The sequence below is a fragment of the Aulonocara stuartgranti genome, assembly GCF_965226115.1.
Source record: "Aulonocara stuartgranti genome assembly, chromosome: 20".
NCBI classification, from domain to species: domain Eukaryota; kingdom Metazoa; phylum Chordata; class Actinopteri; order Cichliformes; family Cichlidae; genus Aulonocara; species Aulonocara stuartgranti.
Window position 1 is genome coordinate 32,617,958 of NC_138956.1, and position 22,320 is coordinate 32,640,277.

At 37.4% G+C, this 22,320-nt stretch overlaps 2 protein-coding genes and 2 long non-coding RNA genes across 6 annotated transcripts; all 4 read left to right on the forward strand.

The window, feature by feature from the left end:
* The first annotated feature begins 499 nt into the window (after positions 1 to 499).
* On the forward strand, positions 500 to 2,462 carry LOC309697200. Its single transcript, XR_014273766.1, has 3 exons — positions 500 to 593; positions 775 to 848; positions 2,288 to 2,462. It is a non-coding gene; the product is annotated as an uncharacterized lncRNA (long non-coding RNA).
* Positions 2,463 to 2,561: 99 nt separating this feature from the next.
* Positions 2,562 to 7,020, forward strand: LOC309696492 (complement decay-accelerating factor, GPI-anchored-like). Its single transcript, XM_082517740.1, has 6 exons — positions 2,562 to 2,746; positions 3,020 to 3,119; positions 3,293 to 3,366; positions 5,101 to 5,280; positions 5,409 to 5,583; positions 7,006 to 7,020. The coding sequence occupies exons 1-5, from the start codon at positions 2,593 to 2,595 to the stop codon at positions 5,498 to 5,500; spliced, it is 600 nt and encodes a 199-aa protein (XP_082373866.1). The 5' UTR covers positions 2,562 to 2,592; the 3' UTR covers positions 5,501 to 5,583; positions 7,006 to 7,020.
* A 1,322-nt stretch (positions 7,021 to 8,342) lies between these two features.
* On the forward strand, positions 8,343 to 14,157 carry LOC309698025 (membrane cofactor protein-like; the record flags this gene model as incomplete). The annotated part of the gene is made up of 8 exons (XM_082520298.1): positions 8,343 to 8,469; positions 9,182 to 9,280; positions 9,414 to 9,602; positions 9,769 to 9,868; positions 10,528 to 10,601; positions 10,693 to 10,872; positions 10,998 to 11,177; positions 14,039 to 14,157. Exons 2-8 carry the CDS (start codon positions 9,220 to 9,222, stop codon positions 14,155 to 14,157), a joined length of 903 nt encoding a protein of 300 aa, XP_082376424.1. The 5' UTR covers positions 8,343 to 8,469; positions 9,182 to 9,219.
* A 1,866-nt stretch (positions 14,158 to 16,023) lies between these two features.
* Positions 16,024 to 20,853, forward strand: LOC309697007. Of its 3 annotated transcripts, XR_014273729.1 has the most exons (4): positions 16,024 to 16,122; positions 17,847 to 17,922; positions 19,561 to 19,626; positions 19,919 to 20,853. It is a non-coding gene; the product is annotated as an uncharacterized lncRNA (long non-coding RNA). The 3 variants fall into 3 exon arrangements; XR_014273728.1 differs by having other exon boundaries at positions 17,847 to 19,626; XR_014273730.1 differs by lacking the exon at positions 19,561 to 19,626.
* The last annotated feature ends 1,467 nt before the right edge of the window (positions 20,854 to 22,320 follow it).

The following is a 22,320-nucleotide window of genomic DNA, read 5'->3' on the forward strand; positions in this document are numbered from 1 at the left end:
TTTCTTTCTCTCTTTCTTTTCCCAAGTACAGCTCAAAACTGTCCCAGACCTCCTAAAGGAGAAAATATGGATTTAAAGGGCAATGACATTCTTCTAACTAGTTTCCCAGATGGGACCACAGTTACTTTTGCCTGTAATATTGGATATGAGTCTGCAGGAGGGTCCCCACGTATTACTTGTACTGCTGGAAGTTGGAGCCCTCTGGGGTTGAAATGCCAAAGTAAATATTAACAATTGATTTTAAATTCAAATTCCTTATTGCAGCTGTACTTCACAGCCAGTTTAAGCACATGAGAATGGGTGTCAGGTAGAATTTACTCCCCATCCTGGAAACATTCTTAAAATTGTTGTTTAAAAAAAATCTCGACCTCTAGAAAAATACTCACATGAACATGTTACATAAGCAGTACACTTTCTTTGTGGAATTAATTATACATAATATCATCTAAAATTTTCTAAAGAACCAATTTAATCCTCATCTTTCCTATTTCAGGGAAGAACTGTTTCTCTGTGGAAGACGTTCAAGATGGACAGATTGAATATCGTCCTGGGACTGAATTTGGTGATAAAGCAGTGCTCATTTGTAACATTGGGTTAGTAATACGATGTTAGCTCTAATAAAAAGTGTTAAGATAATTAATTTTTTGATTGAAGTTAGTAGTATCATGTTAAATCACTAAAATGTTGCAATTCCATGTCTTAAAAAAACAAAAACTTGCTGTTCTGTGTCATGTGAAATCAAATTTCTAAACCAACCTTTTCCCCTCGAATCAGGTATATGCCAGTTGGTGGAGGAGAACTCACTTGTGGAAGCCAAGGGTGGACGGGCAGGTTGCCTGTATGTCAAGGTTGGTTGTCTTGTCGTAATACAAGTCACACCCCTGCTTAAAAGCTCACTGCTTGTTTTCATTCTGATAGATTGTTTGTGGAGTTCCGCAGGGGTCAGTATTGGGACCAAAGCTGTTTATCCTCTATATCAATGATATATGCAGAACATCAGATATACTACAGTTTATTCTATTTGCAGATGATACAAATATTTTTTGTGCTGGAGAGAATTTACAGCAGCTTTTGGAAATTGTCACACAAGAAATGATTAAACTGAAAACATGGTTTGATAGAAATAAGCTATCATTAAATTTGGAAAAAAAACTACATTTATGTTATTCGGAAATTGTAAAAAAGATGCAGGAGCAAAATTATTAGTAAACAATGTTGAAATAGAGCAAGTTTCGGATACAAAATTTCTGGGTGTGATAATAGATAACAAAATCTGCTGGAAACCTCACATAAAGCATATACAAGCCAAACTGTCAAGAAGCATCTCCGTACTAAGTAAAGTTAAATATTTTTTGCCTTCCAAATCACTCCGGGTACTTTATTGTTCACTTATATTGCCATATTTGGAATACTGTGTGGAAATTTGGGGAAACACATATAAAACTGCACTTCAACCAATATGTAAAATTAAAAAAAAAGCAATCAGGATGATTAATAAAGCAGGATTTAGAGACCATACTAACATCATGTTTTTGTATTAAAAATACTGAAGTTTATGGATCTTATAAAATATAAAACTGCAAAAATTATGTACAAGGCCAGATACAATATGTTACCAGGAAATATACAGAGGATGTTCTATGACAGAGAAGGAGACTATGAATTGAGGGGGAAATTGAATCTAAGGATTCTTAAAGCACGGTCAAAGGTTAAAACCTTTTGTGTCACTATTTATGGGGTAAAACTGTGGAATAGTTTTACTATAGATCTACAGCAATGCTCAGGAATTAGTAAGTTCATGAAAATACTTCGAAAACTGATTTTGGAAGAATATGATACCGATAAAGATGATCACCCATTGTATGTATAAAAATATCAAATTATATCCAAATTATATCAATCACGGTAGCCAAGTTTATATAGGTTCTCCTCGTGTATTGTGTGGAGTATGTGATGATGGGAATTAGGTGAATTATGTGGGATCAATAAGATGTTGAGCAGGGGTAGGAATTAATAAGTATGTTCATACTTCTTCCTACTCCTTTTCAGACCAAACATTGTTACATTATGTCAGACGATTTTGTTTTATTTCATTATATTTTTTTGTTTATCTGAACACATACGTGTGTGTGTGTATATCTACATATATATTCGTATCTGTAAATGAAAATATATGTAGTGTGTATATATTGTTTTTTGTTTTATATGTCTGAAACAAATAAAGATACAATACAATACAATACAATACAATACAAAAAAACAATAGATTTGTATTTTTATTTTCCAGTGACACAATGTGAATCACCCCCTGTAGTACAAGATGGCTCTTTCAGTCCAAATAAAGATCTCTATGAATATAATGATGTTATAGATTACACCTGTAAAAAGGATTATACAGTTGTTGGATCGAGACAGTTGCATTGTTCGGATGATGGAACATTCAAGCCTGAGCCTCCAAAATGTATCAGTACCGGTAAGTGTTTTCAATTTCTTTCAAGAACTTGTTCTCTGTTTTTGTCTTTATTTTTTGTCTTTTTCTTTGTTTTTTCATGTACAGCTCAAAACTGTCCCAGACCTCCTAAAGGAGAAAATATGGATTTAAAGGGCAATGACATTCTTCTAACTAGTTTTCCAGATGGGACCACAGTTACTTTTGCCTGTAACACTGGATATAAGTCTGCAGGAGGGTCCCCACGTATTACTTGTACTGCTGGAAGTTGGAGCCCTCTGGGGTTGAAATGCCAAAGTAAATATTAACAATTGATTTTAAATTCAAATTCCTTATAGCAGCTGTGTTTCACAGCCAGTTTAAGCACATGAGAATGGGTGTCTGGTAGAATTTACTCCCCATCCTGGAAACATTCTTAAAATTGTTGTTTAAAAAAAATCTCGACCTCTAGAAAAATACTCACATGAACATGTTACATAAGCAGTACACTTTATTTGTGGAATTAATTATACATAATATCATCTAAAATTTTCTAAAGAACCAATTTAATCCTCATCTTTCCTATTTCAGGGAAGAACTGTTTCTCTGTGGAAGACGTTCAAGATGGACAGATTGAATATCGTCCTGGGACTGAATTTGGTGATAAAGCAGTGCTCATTTGTAACATTGGGTTAGTAATACGATGTTAGCTCTAATAAAAAGTGTTAAGATAGTTAATTTTTTGATTGAAGTTAGTAGTATCATGTTAAATCACTAAAATTCCATGTCTTAAAAAAACAAAAACTTGCTGTTCTGTGTCATGTGAAATCAAATTTCTAAATCAACCTTTTCCCCTCGAATCAGGTATATGCCAGTTGGTGGAGGAGAACTCACTTGTGGAAGCCAAGGGTGGACGGGCAGGTTGCCTGTATGTGAAGGTTGGTTGTCTTGTCGTAATACAAGTCACATACACGTAGACATTGAGGGCTAGCAGGAGGGACCATGCGCTTACCTGCCGCTCTCTGGTAGGTACCTCCATGCCCTCCTGGGTTTTAAATGCACCTTAGAACACACATGCATCAACACTACAATGAGTGGGTGGAGGGAGGTTTGGAGTCTTCTCTCACCCCCATTCTCTGCGACCTGCTGGAGCGGGGGGGGGGCTAGGTGGAGGAGTTGGCCGTCCGACTGCGGTCTGGAGTGTGGGGCCTCCCTGCTGCTGCGGAGTCGGGGCGGTCTGCCTCCCCCCAACGCAGGGAAAAGGGTAACACCACCTGGGTCTGGGTGCAGTTCCCCCCTCCAGGGGCAAGGGTACCTAGACCCGGTTTGTAGAGTACGCTTGGGGAGTGTGATCGTGTGTACAGCGTCTCTTTATGTCTGTCTCCACATTGGTTGAGTGTGGAGTAAGTGCATATGAGAGCATGAGGATGGGAATGGATGTTTGTATCTGTGTGTGCCTGTATGTCTGTGTCTATATGTCAGGTTGGGTGTCAGGCGCCACCTCTCTGGAGACATCTCAGGCCCTCCAAGGTTTGGAGGCCTATCTCCCCCTACCACCACTTCCCTGCCAGTGGCGGACTCCCTCAGACATCGGTGCGTTGGTGGTTCTTTGTGTCCGGGGATGGGCGTCCAGGTACACACCGGCTCACTCCTTGGCGGCCGCTTATCGGGGCCTGGAGCCTGGGGCTCGCTCGGGCCACTTCGGAGGTGGGGTGCCCCCGGCCTCTCGGCCTGGGGCTCGGTCACTCAGGCGCGGCTGGCTGCCGGCGAAGCTCACGGGCGCGTCACTGCAACTCCCCCTGGCTTCTGCTCCGTGGCTGCTGGGTGAGCCCTCATCTGGGACTCTCCTCAGCTCTTTCTGGGACAGTGGCGCGGCTGCCCCTCTGTTGGTCTTCCTTGGTCTCTTGTGTTCTGGGGGCCTCTGGATGTCTGGAGTTTTGATCTCCTCCATACCTGCTTCATGCCCTGAAGGACGGGGCTGTGGTCCCCCCACACCCTCTAGCAGATTATTACATGAAGGAACCTTTTAAAAAACAAAAAACAAGCACGTCCATGCTCACAGGTGTACACACGGGTGATCACACCAACAAACTACACCCTTTTTGGCTCCTACCTCAAAGCACACTGTGTTCTGTTGATCTTATGTGCTGCACAATAATGTTTAATATTTAGTATTTACTGTCATATTCCCATATATCATTGTGATGTTGTTTATTCTATTACTCTTGTTCTCTTCTGCTTGTTTTCTTTTTTCTTTCTCAGCAGGTGACCCAGGTGATTGATATATGCATTTTTTTTCTTTTTTTTTCTGCTCATTCTGTTGGTTTTTGTCTTTTGCCCTTCTCCCCCGTCCCTCTTCTCAGCTGTTTCTCTTTCCCTCTTTCTTTCTCCCCTTCTTTCCCCCAGTCAAGTCTGTCCCGTATTCAGTAAGTGAAAATAAAATAAACAATAAAAGGTGAATCAAATGGACCATTACGGCAAGGCTGGGATGGTCAATTTGGTAAAGTAAGTCCGTTGGGCATCTTTCTTTGCCTTTAGACAATAATTCTGATGGCAAAAGAGCCAAACGGGACAGGCAAAAAAAAAAAAAAAAAAAGTAATACAAGTCACACCCCTAATTAAAAGCTCACTGCTTGTTTTCATTCTGATAGATTTGTATTTTTATTTTCCAGTGACACAATGTGAATCACCCCCTGTAGTACAAGATGGCTCTTTCAGTCCAAATAAAGATCTCTATGAATATAATAATGTTATATATTACACCTGTAAAAAGGATTATACAGTTGTTGGATCACGACAGTCGTATTGTTCGGATGATGGAACATTCAAACCTGAGCCTCCAAAATGTATCAGTAAGTGTCTTGAGTTATTTTCAAGAACTTATTTTGTTTTTTCTTGTGTAGTATAAATTAGGCTAATACATACTGTGGAAAAGGTCATTTTTGACAACTGCACCAATGTCTACTTTCTTTCCCTGCAGAGGTTGAATGTGAAGATCCAGAGATTTCATTTGGACAGTTGAGTAGCTCGACCTCCATATGGATACTTGTCTACAGTCACATTACAGTGTAACGCTGGATACAAAATGATTGGATCCGCTACTGTGACGTGTGAGCTAAATGGTCAGTGGTCACCTGGACTTCCTCAGTGTATTCGTAAGTCAAAAATTAAAATAATTATTTGTAAGTGCTGAGCTCAAGCATGATCTCTTTGCTCTAAGTGCAACTTCAACCCCAATTCTGAGCCTAAGTCCTCCTGCTGCATATTTATGAAAAGTGCAAAAAAGGCAGGTAAATGAAGACTACGGGGTCCTGGCCAGTGATTTTCAGCAAAAAGTGGAGAGTATTGCTGAATGGCACTTTACCTCTACTATGAGCATGAATATATGCATGGATCTTGGCAGCTAATATTTTATTTCTTGCATCATTATATTTCAGTAATGTAAAGACACTTATTGAATTACAGCATTAAATTAAAGAACTGACAACAGAAGATTTTTACCATATTTACATAGATCATTACTCAGCGTTTTTTTGAGTGCATGTCCAGTGCTAGCTTTGAATTAAAAACTGTTTTTCTCACTGTAGGGACAACACCAGGAACCATTCTTTTTATTTATAAGCAAACATCAGGTTTGGCTTAAACATTGCTTTCAAAGCAGAAATTATGTGGTCAAAGTTGCTCCAAGACTCTAAGTACAGTAACTAACTAAACTAAGTGAAATAATACAGCATATTACAAGGTTATAAAATATAACAAAATTGCTCTAATAAATACAAATAGCTCTAATTCTAATTATCTCAGCATGTTTGTTTGTTAATTAGTTAGTTAGGTTATTTGCTTGTTTTAATCAATTTTAAATCATGCTTTTTATTTGTTCTTGTTTCTAATGTCTCTGTAAAGCACTTTGAATCACCTTGTTGTTGAATTGTGCTATACAAATAAACTTGCCTTGCCTTGCCTTACACAAAATATATAGCTAAAACTGACGTGCCTAAGCATATCTAATCATATCATTTAATTTTCTCTGTAGATGATTTGGTATTAAAGGTGTGCAATTACTACAATGTGTATGTGAATTTAATATGTATTTTTAAATTCCAACTTTGCCTTTATAGCCTCAATTGGACCAGTCTCCTGGTTAATGATAGATAAGGTCATTTTGGATAACTGTATTGATATACAGTTTCCTTTTTGTTTCCCACAAGTTGAATATGAAGAGTCCAAATGATGAATAGAATGAGGATTTTTAACCTCTGAAGATATAGTTGTCGTCAGCAATGTTAAAGTGTGAACCTGGATACATAATCAATGCAAACCTTACCGTGACATAAAAACGTTACTGGTCACCTGGACTTCCTTAATGTATACGCATGTTATGAATTAAAATTGCTTAAGTATATGTAGCTTCACTTCTCAATTGTTGTTAAAATTTGTATTAAATACCTCAGGAGGTTGCTAGCATAATATAGAGATAATTTTGGACAATTCTAGTAATTTCCATTCTGTGAATGTGAAAATCCTGTGATTCGATATGACTGAATAATGGTCTCCTCCTGTCTGTGGTCTTATTTCAGGGAAGATCTGGATAAGTTAAGAAAGGCCCGTGTACCTAGATATACAATATGATATAAAAGGTTTGGCTACGTGGAGTGTCACAAAAGTCATCATATTTTGTTTTAATTTGATTTCACATTGCTGCATGTGAATGATCATATAATGTTCACTTTTATGTTTAGAAAACACTATTTGATAAACAGTTTCCACAAGTTTTTGAACATTTCTTTTTGCTTATAATCACCTGGTTTCATGTTAATATGAAATCACTCTTTTTTAAGTCTCAGTTTTAAACTTCAGGATAAATCCATTAAATAAATTTGAATCTCTGCGTGCTTGCCAAGTAATTGTGAACAGGGGTCATGTGGAGGTCATACAAAAATGACCTGACATGTGAAAGACACATTTAAAGTATTAAGTTAATTTGTAAGGAGGTATTACGTTAATTTGTAAGTTTAAATGTCCATTTACACTTATGATTAAAGTTTGTATTTAAATACATTTGATTCCAGACAGTTTAGTACGAGTTGCACTTTCTCTTCTGTAGGTTGTTTTAAATGTAAAAACAAATGTAAATAAATAAATAAAATAATCCTCTGAAGTTTTTGTATTTTTTTTTCAAGTGTGGTTGATGTCATTTAAAGGAATGTTTGGAAAAACATTTGGAAAAAGCAGGAATTGTGAATGGTGAATAAACAGACCAAAGTACAGCAGGAAGTTTATTTCCTCACATTGATTCAGTCCGCCCTGTTTTGTAATGCGTCACCCTGTTTGAATGTATTGGGCACTGTAATTTACAACACAAAATGTTTTCACAAGTATGTCACAAGTAGTATGCATGGCTTACAAAAGAGGGCCAAAGCTTTTCAAGGACAGTAAAGAACAGCCTACACTTTCATATTGTCTTAAAGGTGTATGTGTCTTTTTATATACAGGTCTCGTGCTGTGTCCTATTAATACTGCTTTAAGAAGGGAAAACTGCATATTTATGTGAAGTATGGAACAACAGAGTAATAAGGAAGTGTTGGGTTTATGGTGGGTGGGGCTCATAAACTTGTGCGTATTATGTTCAGAAAAGACAGAACAAAAAACAAAAAAACGGTTATAGCATACAAACTAATTTCAGAAATACAGCGGTTTCAACTAATTTAGTTTTTCTTCCTGGTGCTACATTTACTAAGTAAAATGGATGGAAGTACAACAACCCTCATTTGGCTTATTGGTAGCACTACAAGTACTACACTCGTTTTATGTGAATCCACACAAACTTAAGAGCTTTGTTTCTTTCGTTTATTTCATTATTATGTTATAAAGTACGCGAGCTGTAATCTAAGGCTAAGACTTATGAAGAACAGGCACGTCACTGTTTGACCGCGCCTACTTCCGAGAAGGAGACGCAGCCCACATTAAAACAAGCAGAAACCCGAAATAACCTTTCAGAGCAGGACTGTTAGCGGTCATCATTGTTGGCGTTCAGACGTAAGGTATGGTGTCGTTTGTTTTAACCGTCCGTAACAACCGAAAAAACAAAAACAAAGCGTCGACCCCATAACAGTGCTATATTATTGTATTTATCCGTCGTTGCTGCTAAGTTAGCTAACAATTAGCTAGCTAACGCAGCCGAAGGCGATTTAACAGTTTATGGATTTTGACCAAATTGCAGACATTCAGATGGAATCAGCATTTTTTTTAATCTTTCAGTGACATCTTCTTAACCCCCTGTAAGCTAAATTACGCGATTATTAATGTGCTGTGTTACCACTCACGGTATCTTTGGCTCCAGGAAGACCGAGAGTAGCATACGTGACCTGCGAGAATTCACGGCCATTTTTTTCCCCGTACCTACCTGTCATTTAGTTTAACAAATGTTGATCGGCCAGCCGAAGCTATCGTGGCCTTCAAGTTGTATAATATGGAAAGACTTTAGGTTTGTTTTCTGCCGCGACAAAGGGAGAGGGGAGGCAGTATTTTCAAATATTTCATTTTTAAAACCTAAACTTGGTTACTGTTAAGGTTTTGGTTTAGCGAAATATATAAACATTACCGAAGACCGAATGTTTGCACCTGCTACCTTCCGCTAGTTAATGTGTTAGCAGTGACAGACCTGATTCAATGGAGAGCCTTGTTAGTACCAGCTATCATGACCAAGTAATATCTCTGATTGTCTTTCTTGTGTTTGCCTTTGTTTTGTACCAGAAAGGGCTCTTGGTTTTAGTTAACCTGTCAGATCTGTCATGGGTATTACTGCAGTCCTTCTGCTGAGCAGTCTTGGCTTTCTGGCAATTACTGCTCAAGGTGAGTGCAGTCCGGATTAGCTTGAGACACGGTAAACACAGCATGGTGTTTTTCTTGGGTTACCCTGTTCTTAAAATTATGTTCTCTCTTTTTTGTCTGTATGTTTTTTCTTTTTTTCTTTTCCCATGTACAGCTCAAAACTGTCCCAGACCTCCTAAAGGAGAAAATATGGATTTAAAGGGCAATGACATTCTTCTAACTAGTTTCCCAGATGGGACCACAGTTACTTTTGCCTGTAATATTGGATATGAGTCTGCAGGAGGGTCCCCACGTATTACTTGTACTGCTGGAAGTTGGAGCTCTCTGGGGTTGAAATGCCAACGTGAATATTAAAACTTGATTTGATATTCAAATTCCTTATTGCAGCTGCATTTCACAGCCAGTTTAAGCACATAAACATGTTACATAAATAGTAGACTATATTTGTTGAGATTACACATAATGTTATAAAAACAAGTTCCAATATAACCTTCTTTTTCTTGTTTCAGGGAAGAACTGTGGCCCTGTGGAGGAAGTTGAAAATGGACAGATTGAATATCGTCCTGGGTCTGAATTTGGTGATAAAGCAGTGCTCATTTGTAACCCCGGGTTAGTAATCAGAATCAGAATACTTTATTGATCCCTGGGGGAAATTATTTTTTGTTACAGTGCTCCATTATAAACCAACATTAAGACAAGACAGACAACACATATACATACATACATACATACATAAGTCACTCATAAATAAATAGCTGAACAAGAAACATGTGTAGCTGTAGCAGCAAACAGTGTGTTAAGTGGATGAGTTGTACAGGGAGATGGCCACAGGCAGGAAAGATTTCCTGTGTCGTTCAGTGGTGCTTTTCGGTAATCTCAGTCTCTCACTGAACGTGCTCCTGTGACTGACCAGCATGTCATGGAGTGGGTGGGAGGTGTTATCCAACATTGTCTTTATCTTGGACAGCATCCGCCTCTCCGACACCACCTTGAGGGAGTCCAGCTCCATCCCCACAACATTGCTGGCCTTACGGATTAGTTTATTGAGTCTGTTGGCATCTGCGACCCTCAGCCTGCTCCCAAATGCTCCCAAAATACAATGCTAGCTCTAATAAACAGTGTTTAGATAATTAGTTTTTAGATTGAATTTAGTAGTAGCATATTAAATCACTAAAATGTTGCAATTCCATGTCTTAAAAAAACAAAAACTTGCTGTTCTGTGTCATGTGAAATCAAATCTCTAAACTAACCTTTTCCCCTCGAATCAGTCATATGCCAGTTGGTGGAGGAGAACTCACTTGTGGAAACCAAGGGTGGATAGGCAGGTTGCCTGTATGTGAAGGTTGGTTGTCTTGTCGTAACACAAGTCACACCCCTGATTAAAAGCTCACTGTTTGTTTTCATTCTGATAGATTTGTATTTTTATTTTCCAGTGACACAATGTGAATCACCACCTGTTGTACAGGATGGCACTTTCACTCCAATTAAAGAACTCTATGAATATAAAGACGTTATAGTGTACACCTGTAAAAGCGGCTATACACTTGTTGGATCAAGACAGTTGGATTGTTCGGATGATGGAACATTCAAGCCTGAGCCTCCAAAATGTATCAGTAAGTGTTTTGAATTTTTTTTTCAATAATTTGTTTTGTTTTTCTTGTGTAGTATAAATTAGGCTAATACATATTATGGAAAGATCATTTTTGACAACTGCACTAATGTCTTTCTTTCCCTGTAGAGGTTGAATGTGGGGAACCAGAGATTTCGTTTGGACAGTGGAGTAGCGGTGCTCGGCCTCCATATGGATACTTGTCTACAGTCACATTACAGTGTAACACTGGATACAAAATGATTGGATCCGCGACTGTGATGTGTGGGCTAAATAGTCAGTGGTCGCCTGGACTTCCTCGGTGTATTCGTAAGTCAAAAATTAAAATATCTATTTGCATGTACTGAGTTCAATCGGATCATCTCTTTGCTCTAAGTGCAACTTCACCCGCAATTCTGAGCATAACTCCTCCTAATGATAATTTTTGATAAATGCTGAATGGCAGTTTACCTCTCCTATGAGGTTTCTTTTGAATCTCGTCATATGCTAGCAAAACATGTTGGTTGCAAGGTGTTATAATTCAAGCTTTTAGTTACCTGCTCAAAGCTGGAGCTTGCTGACTTGTGCTGTCTTTCTTTTCCTCATTCATTCAATGCATGGATTTTGGCAGCTAACTCTTGATTTCTTGCATTATTATATTTCAATAATGTAAAGAAAATATCCAGTTACATGATTAAATTAAAGCATTTACGAAAGATTATTCTTTCCATTTCAGATCATTGCTCAGCATTTTTTAAAAGAAATAATCAGTAACATACATAAAGCTAATATTATGCATGAACTGTTCCTGTTGGGAAAATTTTATTCAACTTTTCCAGTTTGTAACTGATACCCTGGCTTTGGGTAATGACCACATGATTTACTAGGGATGCACTGATCTGATTTGTGGATATTGGTTCAATTGGCATCTAGTGGCAGAACTATTATAGCATGAAGGATGATCACCTAATCAAAGCCACAGCAGTTTAGAGGCATATCATGCCAGCTTCACCAATTGCTTTTCTTTGTATGCTTTCAAAGTGCAAAGTTGCTGAAAGTGAACTGAGAAGATCGGACTGTTTTGCTCGATTGTTTTTACGCTCTGTTTGGTATCATATGAATTAAGAGCCAGAGGGACATTGGTTTGGTTTGACACACACAAAAAAAAAAGATGGAGATATATATTGAACCGTTCAGTACAGTGCTTTCGGTTCGGTACGCATATGTATCGAACAATACAAAATATTAAATTTATTTTATCAACTTTCCTTCTGACGGTGCTGTCTGTGTTGAGCGCTCAGTGGATCTGCGCTCGACAGTAGTTGCAGGAGGTGAGCTGGCTTCAAACAAATGATGAAAGCACAGAGATGTGGTGCAGAATGTGCCGTGAAAATTTAGTAAATGACAAATTAAAAAGGCATGAACATTTTTTTTTGTATCGAAAAAATATCGAACCGCGACACCAAAGTATCGAACCGAACCGTGAATTTTGTGTATCGTTGCACCCCTAATACCTATCTCACCAAATACCTAGAGTTACTCTGTATCAGATCTCAACTGGTAAAAGCATGATGAGTGCTCCCTCTATTAAGTGTGTCCAATACTAGCTTTGAATTAAAAAGTAGGGTTGGATTTAAAAAAAAAAAAAAGATTTTCCCTTTTCAAAATAATTTAAGTTTGAATAATGTGATATCTATTCACTGAATCAATTTTTAAATATAAATTTATTTTTTCAGAAATGCCAGAATCTCAGGTTAAAGCTCACAAAATTATTTCAACAACTGACAAACAGTTAAAACAACAAATGAGGGCAGGTAAAACTTAACTCAACCAGCAGCAAAAGAAGATCCAAACGACGTTTCATGTTTGAAAAACATCATCATGAATTCTCTCTTACTTTTGCTGTTTTGCTTCCACCATGATAAAATCACACTTACTGCACAGCTCTCTCTCCTTGTGTACTTTAAGACCAGTTTCCCATCAAAAATCTGTTTTCTCCAGTTTTTTGCTGGCTTATTACGCACTTGTCTACTGTTGTGTACAGTGCTGCTGGCCGCTGTCTTTTGTTTTTCAAAAATTACCTCCAACAAGAGAGCCTAATTTCTGTTCTTCAATACTGACGAAATGTAAACTTTTACAAATGATGCCAAATCGTAAAACACGTACCAGTATTTTTAATAAAACCTCTGTAACTTTGCTCTGCTTCAATTCAGAAGCATCAGGTAATGTTAATCTGCTGATTCATGGTTTTCTTCCGTTTTTGATCTACTGCAGAATATTTTTAAGGAGGTTATCTGCTATGAAGTGCCAGGCCAGGAAAATCTCCTTCATATTTTTGTGTTTTATCCTCTGTTACTTTAACACAAAGGCATCTGCTTTGATGCTTACACCTCTGATGAAATCTCATAAGTGTCAGTTTTGTTTTTATACAGAGATATAAAAGTATGGATATGTACTGATAAATGATCAGAAGTATAATATTTCTGACTGTGTCAAAATTGAATCAAATCAGAACCTTGCGAACCAGAATCAAATCAGTTATAGAAATTGAAATCGATATCCAACCCTACTTAAAAAGCTGTATTTGTCACTTTGGGGACAACACCAGGAACCATTCTTATCTATAAGGGAACATCCAGTTCAGGTTAAACATTGCTTCTGTAATTTTGTGAAATAAAATCTGCCCAGTAAATGTTTTTAGTATTTGATTCTTAATCCTAAGCCTCTTTTAATTTATTGCTGTATTTATAATAAATGGCATATCAGTTTATCTGATGTGTTTGAGAGGCCAAACAGGGAAAGCATTGATTTCATTGGAACTTTTAACTCACTTGGTTAGGAATAGTTTTACTTCCTACAAACACAAGGTCTTGTCATGTCAAGCTTGAAATATCTATAAAGCTGCGGTTGCTTGCATGTTTCCATTGTGTTGTTTTAGCTACCTAGCTGTCCTCCTAGAACATCAACACGCTGCTGCTGTAAACAATGCAGACTTAAACTGAATGATCTTTAGCAATAGCCTAAAAATTGCCAAACTGTAGTTTGGCAATTGATCAGCTTGTTGTCGCAGATATGCAATCAAAAACTATTCCAGGCTTTTGAGTGAGGATCAGACCGATGTCCCAGTCAAATAGTTACATCTCTAGTTGGGATTTTACACATCCCTGCTGACTGACTTTTTGTTCCTGCAGCAAACCCCACAACAACTACCACGACAACTACCACTACAACCACTACCACTACTAACCCTTCTACCCCAAAGAAACCAACAGGTACAGTTCAATTTAAAGCTCGTAAAGAACACAGATGAAAGAACTATTTTTGCTCAGTGATGAAATAATATGAAATGTGGTTACTTTTACACATGTAGTACATGTGCAGCTCTCTAAATACATTCCGCATAGTGTGTGTGTGTGTGTGTGTGTGTGATGTCAGTTTCATATCCTGAAAGTACAGTGGGGCAAAAAAGTATTTAGTCAGCCACCGATTGTGCAAGTTCCCCCACTTAAAATGATGACAGAGGTCAGTAATTTGCACCAGAGGTACACTTCAACTGTGAGAGACAGAATGTGAAAAAAAATCCATGAATTCACATGGTAGGATTTGTAAAGAATTTATTCGTAAATTAGGGTGGAAAATAAGTATTTGGTCACCTCAAACAAGGAAAATCTCTGGCTCTCACAGACCTGTAACGTCTTCTGTAAGAAGCTTTTCTGTCCCCCACTCGTTACCTGTATGAATGGCACCTGTTTGAACTCATCATCTGTATAAAAGACACCTGTCCACAGCCTCAAACAGTCAGACTCCAAACTCCGCCATGGCCAAGACCAAAGAGCTTTCGAAGGACACCAGGAAAAGTATTGTAGACCTGCACCAGACTGGGAAGAGTGAATCTACAATAGGCAAGCAGCTTGGTGTGAAAAAATCAACTGTGGGAGCAATCATCAGAAAATGGAAGACATACAAGACCACTGATAATCTCCCTCGATCTGGGGCTCCACGCAAGATCTCATCCCGTGGGGTCGAAATGATCATGAGAACGGTGAGCAAAGATCCCAGAACCACACGGGGGGACCTGGTGAATGAGCTGCAGAGAGCTGGGACCAAAGTAACAAAGGTCACCATCAGTAACACACTACAACGGCAGGGAATCAAATCCCGCAGTGCCAGACGTGTTCCACTGCTGAAGCCAGTGCATGTCCAGGCCCGTCTGAAGTTTGCCAGAGAGCACATGGATGATACAGCAGAGGATTGGGAGAATGTCATGTGGTCAGATGAAACCAAAGTAGAACTTTTTGGAATAAACTCAACTCGTCGTGTTTGGAGGAAGAAGAATACTGAGTTGCATCCCAAGAACACCCTACCTACTGTGAAGCATGGGGGTGGAAACATCATGCTATGGGGCTGTTTTTCTGCCAAGGGGACAGGACGACTGATCCGTGTTAAGGACAGAATGAATGGGGCCATGTATCGTGAGATTTTGAGCCAAAACCTCCTTCCATCAGTGAGAACTTTGAAGATGAAACGAGGCTGGGTCTTCCAACATGACAATGATCCAAAACACACCGCCCGGGCAACAAAGGAGTGGCTCCGTAAGAAGCATTTGAAAGTCCTGGAGTGGCCTAGCCAGTCTCCAGACCTCAACCCCATAGAAAATCTGTGGCGGGAGTTGAAAGTCCGTGTTGCTCGGCGACAGCCCCAAAACATCACTGCTCTCGAGAAGATCTGCATGGAGGAATGGGCCAAAATACCAGCTACTGTGTGTGCAAACCTGGTAAAGACCTATAGTGAACGTTTGACCTCTGTTATTGCCAACAAAGGTTATGTTACAAAGTATTGAGTTGTATTTTTGTTATTGACCAAATACTTATTTTCCACCCTGATTTACGAATAAATTCTTTACAAATCCTACCATGTGGATTCATGGATTTTTTTTTTTTTTTTTTTTTTCACATTCTGTCTCTCACAGTTGAAGTGTACCTCTGGTGCAAATTACTGACAATCGGTGGCTGACTAAATACTTTTTTGCCCCACCTGTAGATGTAATAAAAAATTTAAAGAAACAATTTCAAAGTATACTTTTGATGAACCAGAAGGATGCAGTTCACAGGGATTGAAAGAGATTTTTCAGTGTGCTCATGGGTCAGTTGTATAATCAGTTTAGGAATTTTGCTGTCTCTTCCTTTGGTTTTAATTGGTCTTTGTCTTTTTTTACCTTAACCTCCAGTGGACAATGGAAGTGGCAGTTCTAAAGGTTTAGTCATTGGCATTGTGGGTAAGTTTGAAATTCATCTTTTTATAGTAGATCATGAATGTAAAAACATGAGGTTGACCCAAAAAGATCATGTTTATATTTCAGCATGCTTATCATATTTTTTATGATACACATTCAGAACATACCCGTAATAAGTATTAAATGGCAGTACTTTAATGTAATATAGTCTTTTTTTTTTCCTTTCTTTTATTTAATATTAGGGTTTTTTGTTTGTTCGCTTTTATTTACCTTGACTGTACATTTAAAAAAAAAAAAAAAAAATATTGGTTGGCCATTGGGTCAACTTGATGGTTACACTAATTATTATATAGTGTTATCAATCCGGTCTTTAAGTCTGACGTCATTAGCCATGTCTGGGCTCTGGAATCTGATCTAAATTCTTTCATCTGTAATTAAATGATCACTGTGGCTGCTCTGCCAGGTGTAACAATTAAGTTTAACACCCAGGCATCCGTGAAAACATAATTTTTGATATTTAACAGAGTTAGAAGTTAGCAGGGAGTGAGCTTGCTAGCTTCCATCTAAATATAATATACCATGTTCTGACTGAGAGATTTATGAAACAAATTCAAACGTACAGCTCTGTTATCACTTCCGACATAAATGAAGATGGAAAGTTACTGAAGTTTGGCTAGCTGTATATAATGATGTGCTATGTGATTGCTAGGACTACACAGCTATGTTAGCATAAAATAAACAGTAAAGCTGGAGGGCGAATGCTAATGAACGGAGGACTTTTTCTCCACTCGATAAAAGTTAATGTGAGGGTTCCCAATGGTTAGGGGCAAATGCACTCGGACGGCAGGATACTGTAAACGGACCAAACGTCTGTCAGGAGAACCACAGAGATAATCCATTCATAATACGAGGTTAGTCATTAATATACTGCTGCATGGGCTGGGCTGTAGTTAAATCGTAAGGGTTTAAAAACTGAACTTTAAAATGATTAGCGATAATAAAAACTGAGAGAAGCCAACAGTGATCACTGACTGTTTTTAGGGGGTTGGGATTAAATAGAACAAGATACAAAGCATTAGAACATGTTAAAAACACCACAGCCTTATTAAATGCAGACTACTTTGGGAACGGAAGCAGGATTCATCATGTCATCACTTAAAGACCAGATATACAATGGTGGTAAACCATTAAGTGTAGGATGTCCTGCAGCTGCAGCAAATGGAAAGTTAAACAAGACGCAAAAGTTTTAAAGTAAAAACGGATGATAGCTCTGTAAACCAGTGTGGTTCTGCACTAATGTGATTTATAATAACTGTAGTTATGCCACACTAGTGGCCTATTACTTGCGTTAACAACTATAATATGTTCTGCACAGTCCAAAGTGGCTCATATTTCAGTAAAATTGGAAATAACAGAAGAATATAGTCTCTCTTTAAAAAAAAAAAATAAAAAAAATAACGAGAATTCTTTAACTTGGTTTGTTTCATTGACTGTCTTCTCACTTGAAGACTATTTGCCTGGTCTGATTTTGTTTTGCCCCTTCTTTTGTTAAATACTACTCAAATATTTTGCCAGGATTATCCTCCTTTAAAATTGTATCATCAGCGTAGCAGTCTCCCATATTCTTGTTTAATTATTACTTACTTTTGTGGCCATACTGACATCTAATAGGTTGTCCAGTCAATAAGCTTTTTTTTATTTTTATTTTTTTATTTTCTTCAATTTTTTATTTTCGCATTAATTTCCCCCCCTCTCCCCCATAAAAGTTGTGGTCATCGGAGCCCTGGCCGGCTGCCTTGGAGGCTTTATGTGGTACAAGAAAAACAGCAAAAAGGGAAAGCGGTAAAATTGTGTTTTATTAAACTTTGCTGACTAACCCTCGAAAAAGCTTTGTCCTTTGTGTTGTTTGCTTCTCAGGCTACCCATTAGTTTTCCAGCTTTTCTTTCTATCCAAGCTTTCTATAATCTTAGTGTTGCATGCTGAAACTTTGTGCTTTTTGTAAGGCTTCCTGGATAATGAATTTCTCTACTACAGTGTCATTTTATGTAGCATGTAGTGTTTTAAAATATTGAATGATGAGGTGAGTAGTGGTTTAAATTGTGTTGTTACATACAATATTTTATACATGTTGATTCACTGCTGTGAATGCCATGACAGGAATTTTGTTTCATTTGCATTAGCTTATGGCTTATGTACCACAGCTAATTCTTAAATTTTAAGGCTGTGAATATGGTCAAAGAAATACATCTGATTTGTAATATTTTAAAGAGAAGAAAACTTTTTATTGACTAAATTTATCTGTAAAATAGGAAGTGTGTGTGTCATACCAGTGACACATTTCCAGAGAAGTGTTGTATGAAATTCGGTGGCTTTCCTGTTGTGGACTTCAGTCTTACACTTAGGTGTTTCTCCTTGATTGCTTGGGAGGGTGAAGAAGTGGAAGTGGTGTCAACAGTGGAGTTTTATTTAGTACTGCCTTGTCATTTTACATAGATTACTACTTGTAGGTATTCTCATATTATATATTTACTGAAACTGAATAAGTCTTTCAGTTAAGTAATGATGTCATCATTTTGCCAGTCTCTGCTGTGTGTGCGTGTGTGCGCACGTGCGTGTGGGCGGGCGGTAGAAATGTGTGGTAGAAAGGGACTTGGCAAAGGGTATCAGGAGGTGAAGTAGACACGCATACATATAGTGAAATCTATAGTGGAGGAAAGACCTTGCTCAAATAGTGCTGACATCAAAACACAGTAGTCTCTCTTTGCGTTGAAATGGGGCATAGTAGGAACTTAAACACTTATTTTTGGGGGAAATGCAATACTTCATATGAAGTTGTATTCAAATATTTATCATGTATTGGGGATGCACAGCGTTCAATTTGCTTTTAGGATCCATAATGTCTGCCATGAACTTGTAAAAATGAGGAGATTGTTAGTCAGTAAATGTTGTGGATGTTTTTGTTTTTTTTTGTTGTTTTTTAAATAAATGTGACAAGGGAGCATTTGGTGGTGGCATAATTATATCCTGCTGCACAATCTTATCACTCTTTGTATTTATAAGAGAAATATAAAGAGCCCAAATAGTATGTAGGCATTGTTTACATAGTATATTGTAATCTCTTTAGTTGCATGAAAGATTTTAATTACATTTTGGAACATTGATATTAATTCACTTTTTATTTTAGCTTTAATTGGAGTCTTTAAAAAAAGCCAAATGGGTTGTTATTGATAAAAATTTATTTATCTGCTGACAGGAATGAACAGGTAATATTTTGTATCTCATCAAACAAATTTGGCTGTTTTGACTATAAGAGGTGAAAGAGTAGCTGCCGGCACGGGTGCTGCTTGTGTGGGGTGGTCCTTGTGGATGAGTGGTATGTAGGCATGTGGTGGTTTCTGTGGACTTCTTCATTCCATGTAGCTTTCTGTTTGCCTGTTGTACATAATCAATAATGTTGACCAGTCATTACTGGATTACAGCGCTCGAAGAGGCAATACTGACAAAGATGCTACAAATGTTGGAGAGGAAGTACTGTAGCACTCTCGGTAAGATGATGGATCTTGAAGAACACTTGAGCTAATTTATGTAAAACAAACAAAAAACGAGATTAATGTGATAATGTAGATATACACGTCATATAATTTCACTCATGTCCATAATGTATGTTCAGTGATGGTCTTTTTTTCTTTTTCTACCTTGGCTGAACTTGTGAAACAACTGTTTTAGTACTCAAACATTTTTTTTCCCTTTCTCTACAGGTTTGCTGGGGGTTTTAGACTTTTCAAAAAAGTATATAATTACTCTTATTTTTTTACTGAATTTTATTTATTTTTTCAGTAAGCATGACAGCCTGGATATTCCACAACTACTTGCTGTGAAAACCGCTTCCTAAGAAGAATGCCAAAGGACCAGTCTTTGAATGTACATGCCCTCTGTGTACATGCATTTGCCCGAAGTTTCTGAGCACCTCTCTTAAAATTGGATTCCGAAGACCAAGAAACATCAGTGGATTGGGACATGTTATGCTTCGAGTGGCTTTTTGTTTTCTGATCATAACAAAGAAACTGATAAATATTTAGCGGAGAAGCTTCAATTCTATGTTGAATTTATCTGTTGCACTGTAGTAAAGGAACACAGCTTGACTATTGTAGCTCATTTACAGATGGTCTAAAATGAGCAAAATTGGCACACAATGTCTGTAACTACTCTTGTGAATTTCATAAATGTTAACCCAGTTGTTGGGTTTCCAAACCTGCCTGCAGTGTTTAGTCTTAAATAATGTCAGCACCTTGTTTTTTTTTTTTTTTGTTTTTTTTTTTTTTTTTAAATTTGCCAATGTAAGTTTGAGGATATGTGAAGACACTTCAATCATCCAGGAAAGGAAATCCCAAAAAGTTGTTTCTGTTCATCTGGACTCGTCTTTAGTCTCAACTGACTGCAGGTTTCCCAGATCTTACAAACCTAAAGTCAGCTGGGACTGAAGAAGTGAATGAAATGTTTCTCCCACTGGACATGCTACGATGAACAGAAACAACTTTTTGGGATTGAGTTTCAAGGTTCCATTGACAAGGGGGAGGAAAAAAAAAAGTCAAACTTGTATTTTATGTCTTTTTGTTTTGTTTTTTAAATTGTCTTTTGACTACTTGCTGTTCAGGACATGAAGATGAATATTTTGAGTATTAGCTCAATTGCCTTGCTTAATATTTATTATTAAAATAAAAGAATCTGATTTTTAAGTTGGAACAAAATTTATAATAAAATCAATGACAACATTGCTGTGTGCTAAGCGCCTCTTGATAATGTTAATGTACACACACACACGCTTTTACAGATTTATAAATGGATTAATAAATTCTAAATAAGTAGATTGTTGCTACTCAACGATACAAAAGTATTGAACCGCCACTAATTTTTTCATATGTTGCATTTTTAAAATAAATCTAGACATTCAAGTATGCTTGGAAATACAACATGTATTCAGTCTGTGCTTTTTGAAGAGCTTTTATTGCATGGTGGAACATAATGTGATGATACTTTGGGTTTAGAATTTTATCAGTTTTCCACACCACTCAATGAAATGCAGCTCCAAATTATGACAAAGCCTCCACCCTGTTTTATAAATGACTTGCAGTCACTCTACCTCTCTATTAACCACCTTTATACACATCAATAACAATATGAACCAAATATCTAAATTTGGATTCATCACTGTATTAGACCTTTTGTTAGTGATTTTCAGTTGAGTTCTTGTGTAATTTAGTGTTCCTCACACAGAATGGCTTCCTGACTGCCACCATTGCACTGAGACGATGGCTCGTCAATGAACAGCAGAGGCCTGACCCTTTTTTTGGTCCTCCAATTCTTCAGTTGTTTAAGGGTATATTGATATATCACGTTGTTGGGGCAGAAATGCTTTTTTTCACCAGTCAAACTGTGTTAGCTCTGGTATGTTCCACAGATAAAACTGAAATGTGAACTTTTTTTTTTTCCTGTGACAGGCTGCCTATTGAAAGAAAAATACCAATTTTGTCTTATGTGTTGGTACTACACTGGTTTTGATCTCTTGAGTTTCACCTCAAGGTGCCTCTTGTATACTTTGGATAATACGTCAGTTTTAAGTGGTTTAACAAATGAGAAAAGTATTTTCTATTTAATTATAAACATCCTAATTATGTCCTGGATTTTAACTATTTAACAATAAAAAAAAGAAACATCACAAAAAACAGTTAAGGTCATGAAAATTAATTGAGATTTAGGAATTCAATGATGCATCCACTGCGTCCCCTGACCCTTGTTTACTTGGTATTGGATCGATACCAAAATATGCAGTATTGCACACCACTACTCTAGAGTTCCAATGTTGTACCTTAGTATTTTAAAAGACTAAAATCTTAGTGTGGTCATTCTGAGAAACAAATTTTAAGTGGGAACACGATAACAGGACAATGATGAGGCACAGCTACAGACTGCAAGAAAAATGTCGAAAAGAAGCTTTCAGCTGTTATTCTGTCATGAGAATATAATCCTGCTTAGCTGTTGTGGAAACATCTTGACAATAAGGTATGTAAGAAGTGCCCATTAAAAAATTCCAACTTGTGGCTCCTTGCTTCAAGTTGTGAAATTTCTCATCAATAAATACCACAGCGTTGTTGTCTCAAAGCAAAACCATTTCTGGTTTGAACCTCCTGCTTATCTAATACTTTTTTTGTGTGAGGCTTTTAATGTTCTCCAATGTTGCA